This window comes from Eriocheir sinensis, unplaced genomic scaffold (assembly GCF_024679095.1).
Source record: "Eriocheir sinensis breed Jianghai 21 unplaced genomic scaffold, ASM2467909v1 Scaffold440, whole genome shotgun sequence".
Taxonomy (NCBI): Eukaryota; Metazoa; Arthropoda; class Malacostraca; order Decapoda; family Varunidae; genus Eriocheir; species Eriocheir sinensis.
Genome location: NW_026111766.1, coordinates 184,725 through 204,815, shown reverse-complemented (window position 1 = coordinate 204,815; position 20,091 = coordinate 184,725). Strand labels below are relative to the sequence as shown.

Here is a 20,091-nt window from a genome sequence, read left to right as displayed (position 1 = left end):
ATCGCCTGGTAATTGAAGTAGGCTGAACGGGTATCTTCCCACGTCCAGCTCCCTTTTGCACCCACACACCCACACCCACAGTGTGAAGAGAGCTGTTAAATTGATTTGAGGTTTTAACAGATCTTAGCCTCTGGACGAACATTTTAAGAGCTGAGACTGAATCCTCATTACCAAATTTTTTGGATGTTTTTAAAAGCTCTGCTACAGCAATATTGGTCTCATCATGAATGTTGTCAGCTAAAGATGAAGAGCCCCCATGATCACTGCTAGTTTGAGATGACACCGATGCTGTTTCCATACTGCAGCTAGGAGAAATTTCTTCAGCATCCCCTTTGACCTCAAAATTTAATTCACAGGCTTCCTCACTCTTTCCAAACTTCACTGCAGCTTCAATGTTGCTTTTACTAGCTTCATCACTTTTAATTTCTTTCAGTGTCTTGAAGAAATTTTCACTGGGGGCGTCCTTCTGCCCTAGAGCCAACACTGCCAACTGGTGACGGGTATTACTGTTCAGCATAGGCATTTGAGGAACTGTTAGATTTGCACTGTCTGCACATACAGCTTGGTGTTTATAGACTGCACCAGTATTTCATTTTGTGCACGTGCAAATACCAATATTTAGATCCACCTCATACATTTGTCCTGGATTAGTTTCACTTCCCACTCGGTACAACCCACTCCCCAAGGGTACAACACTTTCTAAAGGCAGTTTGGTGACATTCATTCTCTTCGTATGCCTTCTGTTGAGTGCTACATCCACTATCCGTTGTTTCATAAAGGAGTTGAAGATTTCAGCCATAAACATTACAAGTTGTGCAGTGTTATATGCCTTACATCTGAAAAAAAAAGAAGAATTAGTTTGGATTTCAGGGGACGGAGGGGGTTAGAAGAGTAGTACCATGGGACATTATGTATGCAGATGATGTGGTTTTGGTTGGTGAGACTAAGCAAGAAATGGAGGAGAGGACAGAGGAGTGGCGAGTAGCATTGGAGAGTCGAGGACTCATCAAAAACAGCGCCCCGTATAAAAACGGGCTAATAACGCTGAATAGAAGAAGAAGTATGGATTTCAGGGGCTCTTGAACATTATTTTTCATGGATTTTGCAGGATAAAAATTTAAGATTCTATTGGAGAGCCTGGTAAAAGGATGATGGGTTAAGTAATGCTGTTTATTTGAAGAGTTACTAAATAATTTTTCAGAGAACAGTAACAGAATAGCAAATTCAATTTAGTTTAATCCTTACCTATTAAGGACATTATCCTTTATGATGCACATTGTTGATTCGCAATAGTTATTAGTGTTGTGACCCCTCAACAATGCACCTGCTCTGTAGGCAATTGCCCACTCCTCTCTTCTTTGGTCCAAGGTGTTTAGGTAGCTGAAATTTTGAATTAAAATTACTATTATGTGAATAATTACAGACACCTCACAAGATAAAGGGTAAAAAAGTCAACAATGTGTTCCATGTTTCAGGTAGAAAAAAAAATACTGGTAGAAGGGCTATTGTCATGAGACTTTTCTTATTTTAATTACTCTTTTGTTATTCAGGCTATGCATTATAGAGTGAGGTGTGAATGCAGAACACCCTATGTGGCTGGATGTGTGGCTGACCTTAATCAAAGGGAAGTCTTAGGGGCAGGTGTATTAGTGTCGTTGGAAGGATTTACATTTAAAACGGTGGACGTGGAATTCAGCCCACACGGGATTCAGCCCACGGAATTCAGCCCACGCGGGGCTCAGTCCACACGGGATTCAGCCCAAGGAATTCAGCCCACGCGGGATTCAGCCCACACGGGATTCAGCCCACACGGGATTCCGCCCCACACGGAATTCAGCCCACGGAATTCAGCCCACACGGAATTCAGCCCACACGGGATTCAGCCCACGGAATTCAGCCCACACGGGATTCAGCCCACGCGGGATTCTGCCCACGGAATTCAGCCCACACGGGATTCAGCCCACGCGGAATTCAGCCCACACGGGATTCAACCCATGGAATTCAGCCCACGCGGGATTCAGCCCACGGAATTCAGCCCACGCGGGGTTCAGTCCACACGGGATTCAGCCCACACGGGATTCAGCCCACTGAATTCAGCCCACACGGGATTCAGCCCACACGGGATTCAGGCCACGGGATTCAGCCCACACGGGATTCAGCCCACACGGGACTTAACTCACGGGCAAGTAAATAACTTAAAGCAATATTATTCTTTGACTATTCATTATTTTTACAGTAGTTAGTGCTCTATTCGCCGAACCCAGCTTGCACCACGAGGAGGTTGAGCACCATAGCAAGCCTAAGTTAGAGATTGTGTGTTTTTGTAGGAGTCTGCATATTAATGTGTGTGTGTGTGAGAGAGAGAGAGAGAGAGAGAGAGAGTGTGTGTGTGTGTGTGTTTACATTCGCACGCACACACACTCGCCTAAGCTGGAGAAGAAATGTGTGTGTTTCCGTTCGAGACTGTATATATGCGAGAGAGAGAGAGTGTTCACATTCACACGCACGCACTCTCCTAAGCTAGAGAAGATTATATGTGTTTTTTCGCTCGAGTCTGCATATAAACGTGTGTTGGGTATAACAGAAACACAGAGTGGCTGGATGTGAGTGTAATAGCCGCAGGCGTACAGTGACCTGGCGGGCGTCTGGTCTGACTGACTCCCCCACTGGCTGTGTCCAGGGCTGCAACACCCTGAATCTGGGATTTCCTTAGATAAAGTCGAAAATTACCCTGTTTTGTACAAAATTACCTTACATTTTTATCATGATTACTTTAGATTTACCTTATATTATGTAGTTAAGTTTACCATGTTTTCAAAAGAATTGCTTCTATGTTTATTATCTATTACACTTAATTTTGTGAAAAGAAAGGCAACATATAAAGAATACTATAACATTTCTTTTATTACTGCTGCTACATCATACAAAAGAATTAGGTCAATGTTATAATACAATATGTAATAGGAACAGAAGTTCTTTGGCCTTGGAAAATCACAGTATCCTTTCCCAGTATTATATACCTATACCAGTAAACTATATTAAAGTAAGTTATAAATATCTCAGGTACCTTTATCATTATCAAAGAAATGTTAAACCGAGGCATACACTATAATAGGAATAGAAACTTCTTTGGTCCTTGTTATATATCACAAAATTCTTTTCACTAACACACTTCTTTGGTCATTTTCAATCACCTAATTCTTTTTCACTAAACTCTAAACTAAAAAAATTGAGTATATTACTTTTGTAAATCATATTTCCTATGCAGTATTGGTTAAATTGAGGGTTAGGGTGAGGTTGGAGTTTAGAAAAGGGAATAGATGGAGGGAAGGTGAGAAGAAGGTGACCTGTATGAGATTGCATCAGCAGCGGTATACAAGGAGGAATATGGAAGAATGGTGACTGGCAATGAAGGAGGTGTCAATGGAGGTAGGAGAGGATGTACAAGTGAATGAAGTGTAGGAAAAGTTCAAGGAAGAGGAGGGCATATAGGAAGATGTTGAAAGGGAATGTAACAGAAGAGGTGAAAAGGAGAAGGAAAGGGGAGTATAAAGCATGCAGGAATCAGGTTAAGAGAATGGTTAGGGAGAATAAGACGAGAGTGGATGAAGAGTTTGGGAGAGCACTGTGCGACAAGTTTAGAGAGAATAAGAAATTGTTTTGGATGGAAGTGAGGAAGGACAGGAGGGGTACGTGGTGAAAGTGAGAGGATGGAGTGGTGTTGGGGGCAAAGGAATAGGATGCAGTGAGGGGTGTATGGCAGTGATATTTTGAGAGGTGGTAGACAGCAAGTACAGGAACAGATAACTAGGGAGGAGGTTAGTAAAGCAATAACTAGGCTGAGGGGAGGAAAGGTACCAGGTGTGGATGGAATAAGTGCAGAAATGCTGAAGTATGGAGTGAGAGGAATGAAGGAGTGGAGATACTGGTTAACTGGTTAACTGGTTATGAATAGGCATTTACAGTACTATACATGTGAAATACTAAATTTTGTACCTTTCTGAGAGAATGTCCTGGCACTGACTCTCAGTAGAAATTACTTTTTACTTGTTTAAGTACTTTTCTGAGATCACTGTCCATTGTAAGTTCATGTGCACTTATTCCAACCCGTTTAAGACCATTTTTAATATGCAACAAGCTAACAAGACTGCATGGCTTCAGAGAATTTCTTAAGTCAGTCTTTATTAAATTCAACTGACTGAATACCCTTTCTACAGCAGCATTGGAATGAGGCAGTGACATAACACATCCAACCACTTTCATCAGGTTTGGGTACTTTGGTTCCCCATTCATTTTCTTTTTTCCTAGTTGAGATTTCCAAAATTCTACATCATTCTCACCAAAGCTTCCAACCTCTGTGTCAATTCCAAGGTTTCTCCACTCCAAATCTGCATATTCACAGTTACAAATTGTTTGTAAATATGGAAAAGCCTTAAAAACTTCCCTGAGGCTACGGGGCTTCATATTCATTGCATTTTCTGGTGTTATGAAAGAGAGAAGCTTTAGAGTTTTAACTTGGAATCTGGTTCGTATTTGATTAACCAACTCAATTAGAAATGCTTTACAGGTAGCTTTGAATTTCTTAATACCTTCAGTATCTTTGCAAATTGATGAATTAAGAACTGTGTCTGTAGCTCCTATTCCAATATAGACATCCTCCAGTGGTACATGAAATCTAGCACTTTCAACATCGAAAGACAGAGGATCACAGTTGCGGACTACCGGTACCTGAATAAAATTCCCCATTAGTTCTCTCACTAGGCTTACAACTTGGTCATGAAGGTTTTGAATTTGAGGACTTGAGCTCTGAAACAGTGTGTTAAATTCATTGACCCTGTGAAGCTGCACTTGAACAAACTGTAGCTGAGCTTTAATGAATGGGTTATTCAGGTTCCTGAGAATACTGTCTGTCACATATGAAGGGTCATGGTTTTCACTAACCACAGATGTAAAATATAGTGTTAAGGCATCCCATTGTTCTAATATACGGGATACACAAGCTTCTAATGACAGCCACCTTGTTTGTCCAAACGATAGCATTTTGTGGGGTGAAATATTAAGAAACTGCTGAAACTCTTTAAGTTCATGCTGCCTCAAACTTGATCTACTAAAGTGAGCATATATGTTTCTACACAAGTCTTCTAGTGAAGTTGAAAGTTTTCAACAAGCATGTGACACACAAAGATGAATTATATGGCAGCTACATTTTACAAAAGAAATATTGGGATAGTCAGCTTTCATTAGAGCAGCAACACTATGTCTTTCTCCGAACATCACATTACATGTATCAGAAGCAAAGCCTATGATGTTGTTGAGAGGGATATTTTTATCTTCAAAACACTTTTTTATTGCATCATATAATGACTGGGCATCACATTTCTCAACAACAGCCATGTCAAAAAATGATGTTACAGGCTCCACTTTTTCATAGTCAAAATACACAACACAGAGAGCTAACTGCTTTTCACTGCTAATATCAGTTGTCTCATCAGGAATTATACTAAACATTGTTGTTTTCAAAATTTCTACAAGAGATTTAGAGAAGTGGAACCCCAGACCCTGCCGAGCTATATTAACACATTTTGTTCTACTCATGCTCATTTTCTGCAAAGAATCTTTCTCAGCAGAGTTGGATGGGCAGAGAGCTTTGACTAAATCAATTACAGAGTTTGCTAATGAATGGACACAGCCTGTGTCCTTGAGCCTGGCTCGCAGTTGCCAGCTCTCACAAGAAACTAAAACTCCTACAACGTGTGTGTGTGAGAGAGAGAGAGAGAGAGAGAGAGAGAGAGAGAGAGAGAGAGAGAGAGAGAGAGAGTGTGTGTGTGTGTGTGTGTGTGTGTGTGTGTGTGTGTGTGTTCACATTCACACGCACACTCTCCCCTAAGCTAGAGAAGATTATGTGTGTGTTTTCGTTCGAGTGCATATATACGTGATGAGAGAGAGGGTGTGTTCACATTCGCAATTCCGAGGGCTGAATCCCGTGTGGGCTGAATCCTGTGGGCTGCATCCCGCGTGGGCTGAATCCCGTGTGGGCTGAATCCCGCGTGGGCTGAATCCCGCGTGGGCTGAATCCCATGTGGGCTGAATTCCGTGTGGGCTGAATTCCGTGGGCTGAATTCCGTGTGGGCGGAATCCCGTGTGGGCTGAATCCCGTGTGGGCTGAATCCCGCGTGGGCTGAATTCCTTGGGCTGAATCCCGTGTGGACTGAACCCCGCGTGGGCTGAATTCCGTGGGCTGAATCCCGCGTGGGCTGAATTCCATGGGCTGAATCCCGTGTGGGCTTAATTCCGTGTGGGCTGAATTCCGTGGGCAGAATCCCGCGTGGGCTGAATCCCGTGTGGGCTGAATTCCGTGGGCTGAATCCCGTGTGGGCTGAATTCCGTGTGGGCTGAATTCCGTGGGCTGAATCCCGTGTGGGCTTAATTCCGTGTGGGCTGAATTCCGTGGGCAGAATCCCGCGTGGGCTGAATCCCGTGTGGGCTGAATTCCGTGGGCTGAATCCCGTGTGGGCTGAATTCCGTGTGGGCTGAATTCCGTGGGCTGAATCCCGTGCGGGCTGAATACCAATGGAACCATTTAAAACATATATTCTATTATTACCTCTTGAAATTGGGATATTTCTGAAGAAGAGGATGGTGCTGAACTTTCTCCAGTTGATCTTCAAATCTGTCAATTGACTCGGCATGAAGAAGTAGTTTAACTGCACTCATCAATTCTTGTCTATCATTCTTATTGATTCCATGTTTAGAATCAAGAAGCCAGCGCCATACTTGTTGGAGAACATGAAAAATGCAGAGGTATTGTTTTGAATTAGGCCAAATGGCTGCCAATGCATTTCTTTCTGCATTGCAGTTGTCTGTCATGAAATTTTGTGGACCTCCTTGACCAAAAAATCCATCCTCCCCAATCGCCTCCTTTACCATACCAAATCCTGCAAAGGATAAAGTACAAAATTATATTAGCTGCTTTCCTTGACACTTGAATACCTAAAACAGATTTCTAATACTTAAACACTTATACACATTTTAATTGAGAATTAAGAAACAAGCTAGTATAGGCCTACATTAAATACCTTTTGTTAGTGTTGCTTCATCTTGAGATGAGGTGAACAGGACAGCCAATGGTACAGCCCCAGCTGGTCCTGAACAGAGAAGTGGTATCACTGCTGTGTTGACCTGATCAACACAACTTGTTGCATCAACAAATACAACTTCTCCAGCTTCTTGCAACAGCTTGTGTGCCCTCATCATGAATGGGGTGACCAAAACAACTGCAAATTGATTCCCTTCATTGTGTATCTTTATAATGAGGTCCGGATTTTTTTCAGCGTATGTCTTGATGGCATCAAACATTGACGGCGTATTCAGTCCTCCATGTTCCTTTTTCTTCCATGTACTCCACATTTACTCGACGGACTTCGGAGAAGGATTTATTGATTTCTTGGCTTGATTGTACAAGTCTTCGTCGAGTTCCATCTTCAGCAAATGGTGCCTGTAGGCTTGTCCAGGTGCCATACCTGTATGCATAATACTATTGTTATGTTCAACTCAACATACACAGTTCATAGCAAAGGGACACACTGCATTACATAAAACAATACATCTTCAATATATCCTCTTAAAATTTACGTTAACAGCCAACAAAGACGTTGCAAGGGTAGGTAATATACTGCATATGTATATTATAATGAAATGGCAACATACTGATGCATGGACAGTCTAACAATAATTCTGAAAAGAGCAGTATATGTGACCTTAAATGGTAATATAAAATAATATTCAGTATTCAGTGGACTGTGTTCAGTCTTGAATATACTAACAATGGTAGTGTTGGACGCCATATTTCTTACATATATTATAATCATGGGAGGTACTGGTCACTTAACAGTAGTACTGTACTGGTCACTTAATATATCTCAAAATCAGAGCTTCTTAAGATTCAAGTTTATAGCATTAAACTTATGCCTGGAGCTTATTTTATATGGCTTAAGATTATAGCTCATATTACCCATATAATTATACTTTTTGCTTAGAGCAGTATATGTGACCTTAAATAGTAATATAAAATAATATTCAGTATTCAGTGGACTGTGTTTAGCCTTGAATATACTAACAACTGGTAGTGTTGGACGCCATATTTCTTACATATATTATAATCATGGGAGGTACTGGTCACCTAACAGTACTGTACTGGTCACTTAATATTTCTTAAAATCAGAGCTTCTTAAGATTCAAGCTTATAGCATAAAACTTATGCCTAGAGCTTATATTATATGGCTTAAGATTATAGCTCATATTACCCATATAATTATACTTTTTGCTTGGGTAGAGGGGAGAAGATGCAATAACTGCACCATTCTGTAAAAGATTCCTGAAAAGATAGACTTCATTAAAATTATGTGTATATTGTACCTGACACTTACTTATGTAAATTATAACAAAATCAATTGCATACTTTCACAGCATGTAAAATTTCTTCATGCAATTTCTTCTTATTTGTAAAATTAAAACAGTTGATATATGTTCACCTCATTACAGCAACATTAACATGCATCAGGAACAACAAATAATTTCAAATTCCATTGCTTATGCATAAAAAAATCAATATGCATTTTATCATTTACCTTGTCTGAAATAGTTTTCAAACATCTCTCTGGTGCATGGAGAAACTCTCAGCTGATTTAATACATCAGCTGTATCTAAGGGGTGGTTATGCTGTCCAGTAATCTTCATGAAGCATGGAAAACTTCTTATATCTTCAGGAGATCTTGCATGAACCAACCGGATGGTAGCATCCATGAACACCTTGCAACTGTGAAGTGAAAAAAGACAACAAGCATTAGTAATTTGCAAGAAGAACACAATAATATGAGATACATGCCAGAGTACTTAAGGAGGGTGAAGATATTATTTCTGAGGCACTTAGGTTAATTTTTTATAGATCACTGAGATTTGCAGAGATACCTTAGGACTGGAAGTTAGCTAATGTTACACCAATTAAAAAAAAAAGGTAGGAAGGACCATGCTAGTAATAATAGGTCTGTCTGTTTGACCTGTGTAGTACCTATGTAAGGTATATATTAGAGAAGATTATTATTAAGAATAGCATTTGATATAATTTGAATAAGTATATATTGATTTGAGTAATTTAGCATGGATTTAGATAAGGTAGATCTTGTCTTACTAATTTACTTCTGTTCATAGAGTATATTACCAAACAGTTAGAGGGTAATAGCATAGATGTTACTCATTTAGATTTTAGCAAAGCTCTTGATAAAGTACCACATAAGAGATTAGTGCACAAACTGAGATTACATGGGATAGGAGGTGGATTAGTTAAGTGGATATGTGAGAGGATGAGCGATAGGAACCAGGGAGTAGTATTAAATGTGAAATGTCTAAATGGATAGATAAATTATGTGAAGGACTGAGCCCTGTTCACGGGCTTTTCATATTGCATTAGCGAGCTGTACTGTACATTTTTGTAGTGTTAATGCATGTATTACATTAGTGTAATGACGAAGTCACTCTGTGACTGACACAGGACAACCTTGTTGGGCCTTGATGACCCTTTGCTGTTCCCTAATATATTTTATGTTACTAATCTCGAGGGAGTTAACTAGAACACTAGAAAACATAACAAAGCATAGCGTAGGACTTACTGATTAAATTAGTAACTTACCCTGTGTAGGTCTTCTTGATGCCCGCGTGGGTCTCTTTGCCATGGTGACACATCAGTTGTTGGCGAAATAATTTCATTTTTCCTACAGAGAACATCTTGAATGAATTGAAGCACACATTATTCTTTAGGAAAAATGCATTTTTCCAGCGTTCAAAGTCCTCTTCACTTTTAACATTTGTCCTAAATGTTACACAGTCCTTTTGTTTCACAAAATCGTGGATCTCAAAGCCATCCACACGGTAGGTATCATCCACCACACGGTCTTCGCTGATCACAATTACTTCTCCTTCTTCATCCACCACATGGGACTTCGATGTAAAGTTGTCTGGCCCAACTGCTGGCTCAACATTTGTCCTAAATGTTACACAGTCCTTTTGTTTCACAAAATCGTGGATCTCAAAGCCATCCACACGGTAGGTATCATCCACCACACGGTCTTCGCTGATCACAATTACTTCTCCTTCTTCATCCACCACATGGGACTTCGATGTAAAGTTGTCTGGCCCAACTGCTGGCTCCATGTCTGAAAAGTCTGGCGCCAGTTATTGGGCTACTAAAACCTGATGTTGTTATAAATTACAATATCCTTTGAAGGGCATATATCTTGAACCAAGGGTGTAAAGTGAACGTACATAAATTAACATGATACAAAATTTGCATATGCATGCTTTCCTTTATTTTAAATACAGTATTAGCGTATTTCAGCTAAAAGGTAATCTCGTTTATGTGAGACGGAATTACAGTCAAACTGGCCAAAGCTAACAGTGTTCTCATGTGATGCTCTTGCATTCGGGCATATAAATATAGTGTTTTTACATATTAAATGACACTTGCACATCGTATGACAGAGACATAGTTGTATAGAAATACATATGCATGCATGTATGCATTATAAATGGGCATAAGCACATACTGGCATAGTTTTTTTTTGGTCAAGGTGTTGGCAATACGATCGTGGGAGGAGCCATGCGACCGGAGGGCGGGGCTTGTATGGATTCACCTTGGGTTCAGGAATATGCGGCCCGCATACCCGGTGTCGTATGAAAAAACTTCGGGGTATGAAATATCTTCGGTGGAGAGATTTCATACTTAGATCATCAAGATTAAAACACTAGGTTATTTTTTTATGTTACTAAAAAATCAATATATCAAAGAGAAAAATCATTTAACGTTGCCCCAAAAATGATTATTCACTGCCTCAAATTTGATATTCCATATTCGTTTGTGAGCATGCCATGACATTGAAGGCACCCGGTGCTGTGTTATTTGGTGTCCCATCGTCAAAAGCTGGCGCTTTTGTTTACAAACACGTACTGGTCTCTCGTGAACTGCGCATGCTCAGACGAGTAAACATAGCCCTGTACAGTCTCACAAGGCTTTTTAACACATTAAGAGTTGCTGGAAAGCTGAATCAGACATACAGTACCACCATTCTCGTTGTTTCTAGAACGACACTCTGTACATATAAATACAACTCGTACAGATCGAGTGTCGGTCTAAAACAGCGGGGATGGTGGTAGTGGTACTGTATGTCTGATTCAGCCTTCCAGCAACTCTTAATTACAGTTAAAAAGCTTTGTGAGACTGTTCAGGTCTACGCTTGCTGGTCTGAGCATGCGCAGTTCACGAGAGACCAGTGTTTGTAAACAAAAGCGCCAGCTTCTGACAGTGGGGACGCCAAATAACACAACACCGGTTCAGGCGTTTCTAGTATTACCGTCCATATGTACGTGTCAACGTGTGGTTTTCAGGTTTTGTAAGTTTTCTAAAATACAGATAATGAAAATTTGAATTCATCTATGTTTTTCTATCTGAAATATCAATATAGTATCATTTTCGCCTATCGGACTTATCGCTAGCTAGTATCAGAATTGTGGATTCATATCGGTATCGGTTATCGGTTATCGCCTATATTTGTGTCTCCATTTAACGAATATCGGTTATCACCGATAAGGTTTTTCATTATCAGTTATCGGTTATCGGGAATAAGGCTTTCTGTTATCGTGCCCAGCTATGCTCCTAGTACGACAATCTGGAAACGATGCTGGGATAACTTGCCTTCATCATCTCGCCCTCGTGCATTTACCGGTTTTCGACGCTTAACCATTGCCAAAACACATCAGGAATCAACGGTTTTAGTGATAACTATATCTGAGTCTCGCTATTGGGCGCCAGAGACAGGTTTTGGGTGGGAGATCGGCAAATATAACAGGCGAGCTGGCGCCAGCTCGCGGCCCAGCAGCTTGAGCACCACAAGATTGTACTCCTTGTCGTGGACCTGTGTGACGCTGAAGAGCCTGTCGGGGTCCCCGGCCACGATGACTACCTGGTCCACGCGGCCGCTCTCGCCCTCTTCCTCGTCGTCCACCTTGATGATGGCGCATATGTGGGTGTGGGCGTGCTCGACCACGTGGGGCAGATGCTGCACCGAGATTCTTGGCGCGTGGATGTTGACTTGGTACACCTGGACCTCCACTGTGGCTAGCGCCGCGGCGGAGGCCCGCGTGTTAGGCGGCTGCGGCTCGCGGTCCTGGGCGAGGACTGTTATCCTGTGTGGCCGCCCACAGGTGTGGGAGAGTGGGCGTGCTTTGCTCAGGACGCCCTTGGTCGGGTGATCGGCGAACAGGTTTGACGTGTGGTCCTGCAGCAGGCAGTAGACCTGGCCGTTGGTGCCGTCGTCGGTGTCGTGGGCCGTCACGGAGAGGAGCGGCGTGTGGAGCGCCGCGTCCTCGCCCACGCTCACCTGGTACGACGTGGGAAAAAACAACGGTATGTTATCGTTCGTATCTAGCACCCGCACCGTCACGTTGGCCCTGGCCCTGAGGGGCGCACCGCGGCGGACGGCACTGCGGGACTGCGCCTCCACCACTAAGTTGTACCGCTCCCGCCGCTCACGGTTCAGCACGTCCCGCAGCCCTGTTTTTGTCCTCACGTGCAGCACCACGACGCCGCCAACCACCTCCGACTCGGCCGTGAAGAAGCCGTGCGTGTCCTCGTCAGCTATAGTGTACGTGACGTGGGTGGTGGGCGGCAGGTTCTCGAGGGACACGCCCATGAGCTCCTTCCCGGACACGTGCGTCCTGGGCAGCGAGTTCTCGTAGATGCTAACATTGTACCAGTCCCTCAGGAACCTGAGAGCACAGCCATGGCAGCCCCAGCAGAAGCACCAGAAGGAAGAGACGCGCCGCGGCCGCCGACTGAGAGTTGGCCTGTCCGGGGCGTGGCGTGCGGGAGGCGGCGGGGCCAGCAGCGTCCGCAGGCCCGCTTCCTGGGCCATCATGTCATCATGTCACATGGGGGCGGGCATCACCTGCAACGAGACGACACAACGTTACACGTATGCACACACACACACACACACACACACACACACACACACACACACAGGTATCATAGATGTATGTAGGTTAGCATCAAATATTTAGATCATAAAAATATGGCCTAGAAAGAAGCCTCACACCTGCATTACCTACCTAAAACACTTTCTAGGAAACACGCAACCAGTAAACAGAGGAATTAAAAAAACAGAGAAAAATGAAGATGAATCTAGAAAGAAATGAAACATGAAGAACCTACTATACATTTCAGCGGCGGACAAACGCTGTTTTTCGCAAATATCTCCTAAACGATTCGTTGGATCAGTATGATATTTCAGTACACTACCTTTAACACCCGGACCTAATTTATGGCTGATATACCATATTGCAATGTGTGTTATGTGAGGAGTTTACTGACTGATATTAAGCCTAATCCAGTCATCATATCTAAGGTGTTATACAGAATCGGACGAGTGTGGGGTACTCGTCTAACCCCTCCACCAACGCCCCGAACAACCCCCAGACCACTCCTTCCCTACCCCAATATCGCAGCATCCCCCTCCTCGTTTCCCTCTTCACCCCCCTACTCACACCATCCCCCTTCCCCAGCCCAAGGCTATGACTCAAGCAGAGGCAGGGTATAACTCATTGACTGCCGAGGCGCATCCAGGTGTTGTACAGTAATTATCAACGTGAAATACGTCTTGCCTCCATGGAATTGTACCATGCCCTTAGTTAATAATCATATCTATACATATACACCTACATAACATTCTAATATATAATACAGTGATGGGAGAAATAGGGAGGGACATAAGAATGATGAGGGAGGCGAGGAGCTAGGGGGAGAAGAGGAAGGACAATGAGAGCGAGAAGGTGGAGAAGTAGTTGTGGTTAGGAATAGTTTGGGAGGGTGTTGGGGGGGGGGGGGGCACACTTTCCTTTGAATGCGTCAACATGACTCGTCGGGTTTGTGTTATTTTCCACGAGTAAACTCCTCACATAACACATATAGTATCGTGGTATGTTAGCCATAAATTAGGTCCGGATGTTAACTGTAGTGTGCTGAAATGTCATACTGATCCAACGATTCGTTTAGGAGATATTTGCGAAAAACAGCGTTTTTTTAGTAGGAATACAAAATATCATCCGGGAATCGTGTGTGTGTGGCGTGCATGCAATATGTCCTCGGCGACAGAGTTCCATTGGGCGACGCGAGGCCGGCGATGCATTGCCCAGGCGGCGGATGCTCAAACGGTCGTATCTCAACATTTGGTCCTAAATCCGCCATTGTGGTTGCAAGTGCTGCCCCGTGCGATGTTCAAAAAACATCCTAGACGCCATCTTGTGACGTCAGGTCACCCCTCAGCCTGACTGCTCAGGAGCGGGGCTAGATCCGACCAGTTTCCGTCCTAACCCGTCGCCATTAAAGGAATGTTTCCGCCTCATCCACATCTCCACCTCTATACACAATATAAGGTACGTGTTTGCACTCTTACTTACGTATAGCTTTACATTAAGGTGGCAAGAGTCACAGGAACGCCTTTTACGCATGATGTGTGGGTTAGTTGTGGAGATTTAAGTGTAGCCGATTTAGGCGGTGGCTTGGTTGGCATACATCAATATTTTTTAATCTCATGAAGCTCTTATAGCCTCCATACATGTGTATAGCTTTATTTCAACGTGGCAAGGTTCACAGGAACGTCTTTCACGCATGATGTGTGCATTAGTTGTGGAGATTTAGGTGTAGCCAATAAGGCTTTGGCTCGGGTGGCTTGGATTAATATTTCTTATCCCATGCACCTGTAATAGCCTCCATACATGTGTATAGCCTTATTTCAACGTGTCAGGGGTCACATAAAGGTCGCTCATGCATGGTTTGTGCATTAGTTGTGGAGATTTAGGTGTAGCCAATAAGGCTTTGGCTCAGGTGGCTTGGATTAGTATTTTTTATCCCATGAAGCTGTAATAGCCTTCATACATGTGTATAGCTTTATTTCAACGTGGCAGGGGTCACATAAATGTCACTCATGCATGGTTTGTGCATTAGTTGTGGAGATTTAGGTGTAGCCAAGAAGGCTTTGGCTCGGGGAGCTGTACTCATATTTTTTAAACATGTTTCTTTCTTTATTATTATTGTTATTTGCTTTACGTCCTCAATTTATTTTTAGATAACAACAACATTGATATTTCTTTTCCTTTTAAGGGCCATTTAATTAGCTTACAATTATGTGTCTTAAATAATTACCATATGTTCCAGTCCTCTCTAGTAATGCTTATTTTAGATAACAGCAACATTGATATTTCTTTTCCTTTTAAGGGCCATTTAATTAGCTTACTGCAACATTGATATTTCTTTACCTTTTAAGGGCCATTTAATTAGGTTACAATTATGTGTCTTAAATAATTACTGTATGTTCCAGTCCTCTCTAGTAATGCTTATTTTAGATAACAGCATCATTGATATTTCTTTTCCTTTTAAGGTCCACTTAATTAGCTTACAATTATGTGTCTTAAATAATTACTGTATGTTCTAGTCCTCTCTAGTAATGTTATTTTTAGATAACAGCAACATTGATATTTCTTTACCTTTTAAGGGCCATTTAATTAGGTTACAATTATGTGTCTTAAATAATTACCGTATGTTCTAGTCCTCTCTAGTAATGTAGTTATTTCTGTTTCACAGATGGAGCTTGTTGCGGCATACATTTTCAATCGCAGACTGTGCAGGGAAAGGAGATATCGGGACCCACTTGACCCACTACATGTCAGTGATGAACACCTGTTGCAGGTGTATAGATTTCCCCGTCAGGAAATCATCAGGCTCTGTGATGAGTTGTGCCCCCACCTAGAAAGGAGAACCAGGAGGGCACATGCACTCCCAACACACACCCAGGTTCTGGCTACACTAAGGTTTTTGCGAGTGGCAGCTTTCAAGGTGTTATTGGAAATGGTGTTGGAAATGACCGATCAAGGGCCATTGATAAAGTAACTCGGGTACTTTGTGAAAAGGCCAGTCATGAGATAAAGATGTCAACCACAGCAATAGATATTAATAGAATTTTTAAGATAGTTTTCATGCATTTCATAATGATAAATAATGGATTAATGAATTTTCAACTTCACAGGAGACACTGCGTATCCTCTGGAGCCATTCTTGATGACCCCAGTTGCACGCCCGACAACACCTGGGGAGGAGCGCTACAGCAAGTCATCACAGGACAAGATGCGTTGTCGAACGGACCTTTGGGATCCTCAAGTCAAGGTGCAGGTGCCTACATAAGTCAGGAGGAAGTTTGCAGTATGACCCCAAGAAGACTATGAAGATTGCGACTTCTTGTATGCTCCTGCACAATACTGAGTGGATCGCTGCAGAAGAAGTACCAGTTCAGCCTGTGAGAAACAACAGACTGACTCCTGGTCAAGTTGTCAGGCAGGAAATTATTAGAAACTTCTTTTCCTGAGTATAGGTAGGCATATATGTAGACCTTGCAGTTAGTAATAGATTACTTTCAAATGTAAATGTGCAGAACTCACAGTCGGAGGCATAAGAACAAAACAAGAAATCATAATGGCCACATGTTCGGCATTCTTGATCATAATTTATATGGCGATGATTATTAATATGTAATTAATATTACACCTGCAGATTGCATATGGTGCACCGGTGGCCGAGTGGTCAGCGTGTGTACGTGGTGATCCAGAGGACTCGACTCCCACCACAAGACGCTGAGAGTTTTCAACCATTGACAAGTGGCGGAGGGTTACCAACATGCTGCCCAGCAGATCTTCAGTCAACCCTAACTTCAGCGTTTTTGATCAAGAGGGGCACCACCTCCACACCACACATTCTTATCACCTAGTTTGATACCCTACTTGTCCATCTCACATGTCCCATGTATCTCAGCATTCTGCACTCTTGGCTCCATGTCATCCTCTCCAACTTGTTGCTTCATATAGCATAACCGGCCTCACATACATAGAAGTGTTCAATATGCCTAGGCTATAATATTATATTTAAGGACTCTTATACAAGGTATCGTCCCATACAGAGGTGTCGAAGTAAGTCTGTCTGATGGTAGGCTGGCTGACTGCTGTCGGGACCCAAGCAGCATGTCCTGGGGGTTGTGTGCGGGAGGGGGAAAGAGGGAAAAGGACAAATGGTGTGTGTGTCATTATCAGGGGTAACCACGGTGGAGTGCAAACACTCTGTAGTTGTAGTCAAGGCTTAATTAAGTTGATGAGTGGTGTTAGACTGAATGAGCAGGTTTTTTACCACATGTTAGTGGGAACACTTGATAGGTTTTGTTTGTGTGTTGGTGCTACTTGTTTCTTGTGTTTACATGTTAGTTTATAATTAGACTGAGTTCTAAGTGTTATGAGCGACAATTTAGTCTTGTATGGCTGAATCCTGTCCCTTGACCCTTAATTCATCATCAGAATCTTTAAACAAATATATTTACCTTAAGTAATATTCTTAAAGTCACGCTACCCATATTATTTGGCAGATGATAATCCTATGTGCGATATCGGTGCCTTATAAGACTTGATAAATAAACTACTAATTTTACTCTCTGGTTTAAGTGATCAACAATTAATTCTACTTTGAGGTATAATTAACCAACATTATTAAGGAGTGCCCATGCCAGGCACGACATTAAGAATATTTTTCTGTTGACCAGCAGACTTACTATAGTCAAACCATTTCAAAATGTCTGTTGAGGCAATGGCTTCTGCAGGGCCTTTCCTCCCTTCTGCTTTGCCACACAGTTCCAATTACCTATTTCCTCTGTTTCCTGTCCCGTCTTTCACAAACTGGGCACCTGTAATGCACCCCTACTTGATTTACATTTCTCAGCCCTGAGCATCTCTTTATGGCACCACTTATCACCCCCTGTGCACAGGGCAGAGTTAGTAGCCACTTCTCTTCCACACCAACTACCTTCCTGTATATATGATTTCTCAGTAATTACTTATTTGTTGTGCTGTATTAGCTGTTACGTTCTACATCAAGCTGTAATATCTACCCAAGCTGCAGGTTAATCCAATAAAAAAAAAAGTGAATGACTAAGTCATGTGTTATTATCCCCAAGCTCCATTGGCAATGGCGAGTACACATTATATAACTGAAGCATATTACACATTCATTGAACACAATTAAAACTAACTACCCTAATCAAATTAAATCTAACCTAACCTGATCTGACCTAATTGAACTAAATATAAGGTAACCTGGCCTTAATGCCTGCTCCCAAAATTAAATAAATGGAAATAAATATGATATCAATTTGCAAAATATACCTGAGGAACAAAAAGAGAAAGAATGACAAAAATTGAACTATGAAACAAGAATTGTTGGCTTCAAGATGACCTCAACTGACTAAGAATGACAATTAAGATCTACGCAATGTGACAGGTCAGAATTGAGTCTTGAAAATGATTTCTGATGATGAAGGATGACATGATCTACTGAATGACAACAATTGTCTGCTTTGAAAATTACCTCAGCTGAAATAATATTGCATGCATTTAACCTTTTCACATCCCTCTCCAACATCCTATTCCATTCGGTCACAACTGTTACCATAATCCCCTTTTCTCTCTTATATACATCACTCAAGTAGCATGTGCTCAATCATATCGTCACCCCCCTTTCACCCATACATGAATGTCACACCTTGCTTCCCCCCATCAGGCACCCGTGCTCCCACCTGCCTCTCCTTTGTCCATCGCCCTTGCCAGGCCGGCCCCCAGGACTTGCCTTTTATTTTTTATTTATTTATTTTTTTTTTTTACGTTGTTGCCTATTGCGCCGGTAGGCATCTTCCCGGTGGGGCCTGATGGTCGGCCCAAGGCTTCTTCCAGGTGGGGCCTGATGGTCGGCCCAGCCCGTTCTGGCGCAGGCGAGTATTTATAGTGGCGCCATCTTGCATTGGCTCATGCTGCCCCCCGGAACTCGTTCTTGATTCGCTTGGACGGCTTCCTCTAGAGTCCGGGTTGATGGGTGGTCTTCAGGACAGCATGTGGGTAGTTTTAAGCCACTCGGCGGTGACTGAAAAATCCGAGTGGTAGCGTGAGGATTCGAACCCGCGTCGTCCATCACGCGGCGAATGTGGGTCCAGTACGCTATCACTTCGGCCACCGCCTACCCTCTTCTGAGCACTGTCAAATCTCTTCCTTAGCTCCCTCATCTCACTCCTCAATGCACGTATTATGCATTCCTGAGCCTCTAACTTCCTCTCGTACCCACACACATAGCATACGTTGTTCACCTCTAACCCACACCTCTTTGCCGCGCCTGACAACTGCCCCACTTCTAAAATCTTGACCGTCGTTATTTCCAGCACGGCAACCTCCTCTCCGGCCAATACTCACTAGTCTTCCCCATCTTAGCTTGACTGTACGGACTTGAGGAAATACTGACTCGCGGTAGTTTTCGTCGCTGGCGCCGTTTTTTTGCAATCACCTTCCTTGATCCTGATTGGCTGTCTTTTTTGTTTCACTGATTTCCATTGGTTGCAATCACATCAGCTGGTGAGCTGCCCGCCCTCTACCGCCTCACTCGCGAACCATAGGGCTGACCCTTAGCACGCCGCGGCGACCGTGCTGTGCATCGCTGCGGAGGAGGATCCTAGCGCGGAGCAAACTTGCGACGCGACCCGTGACTTACAACCGTCTCCGGGGATAAGTTACCACCACCTTTGAGCATCCGGCGCCAGGGTCACAAAACTACCCCAGGAAATGCCCACAAATCCTAGGAAAGCCTGGTCAAATGAGTGTTTCCTTAGGTTCATGGTACAGAGGAAAGGTCACACTACCAACAGGGTCACACAATTACCCCAGGAAATGCCCACAACTCCTAGGAAAGCCTGGTCAAATGTGTGTTTCTTTAGGTTCATGGTACAGAAGAAGGGTCACACTACCACCAGGATCACAAAACTACCCCTGGAAATGCCCACAACTCCTAGGAAAGCCTGGTCAAATGTGTGTTCCCTTAGGTTCATGGTACAGAGGAAGGGTCACACACCACCAGGGTCACACAACTACCTCGGGAGATGTCCACAAATCCAAGGAAAGCCTGGTCAAATG

At 42.9% G+C, this 20,091-nt stretch overlaps 2 protein-coding genes across 5 annotated transcripts in view; both read right to left on the bottom strand.

Moving 5' to 3' along the window:
• Nucleotides 1-589: 589 nt before the first annotated feature.
• Nucleotides 590-11,103, bottom strand: LOC126992316 (uncharacterized). The gene is made up of 6 exons (XM_050850986.1): nucleotides 9,686-11,103; nucleotides 8,628-8,815; nucleotides 7,077-7,520; nucleotides 6,605-6,935; nucleotides 1,246-1,380; nucleotides 590-836 (listed from the first exon to the last, which is right to left on the bottom strand). The coding sequence occupies exons 3-6, from the start codon at nucleotides 7,405-7,407 to the stop codon at nucleotides 590-592; spliced, it is 1,044 nt and encodes a 347-aa protein (XP_050706943.1). The 5' UTR covers nucleotides 7,408-7,520; nucleotides 8,628-8,815; nucleotides 9,686-11,103.
• A 175-nt stretch (nucleotides 11,104-11,278) lies between these two features.
• Nucleotides 11,279-20,091, bottom strand: part of LOC126992320 (protocadherin Fat 3-like) — a 40,677-nt gene continuing 31,864 nt past the window's right edge. For all 4 annotated transcript variants that reach the window (XM_050850993.1, XM_050850990.1, XM_050850991.1 and 1 more), the window contains one exon: nucleotides 11,279-12,995. In XM_050850993.1, the coding sequence (XP_050706950.1) occupies nucleotides 11,847-12,965 (1,119 nt within the window). In that variant the 5' untranslated portion in view covers nucleotides 12,966-12,995 and the 3' untranslated portion in view covers nucleotides 11,279-11,846. The remainder of the gene's footprint in view (nucleotides 12,996-20,091) is intronic.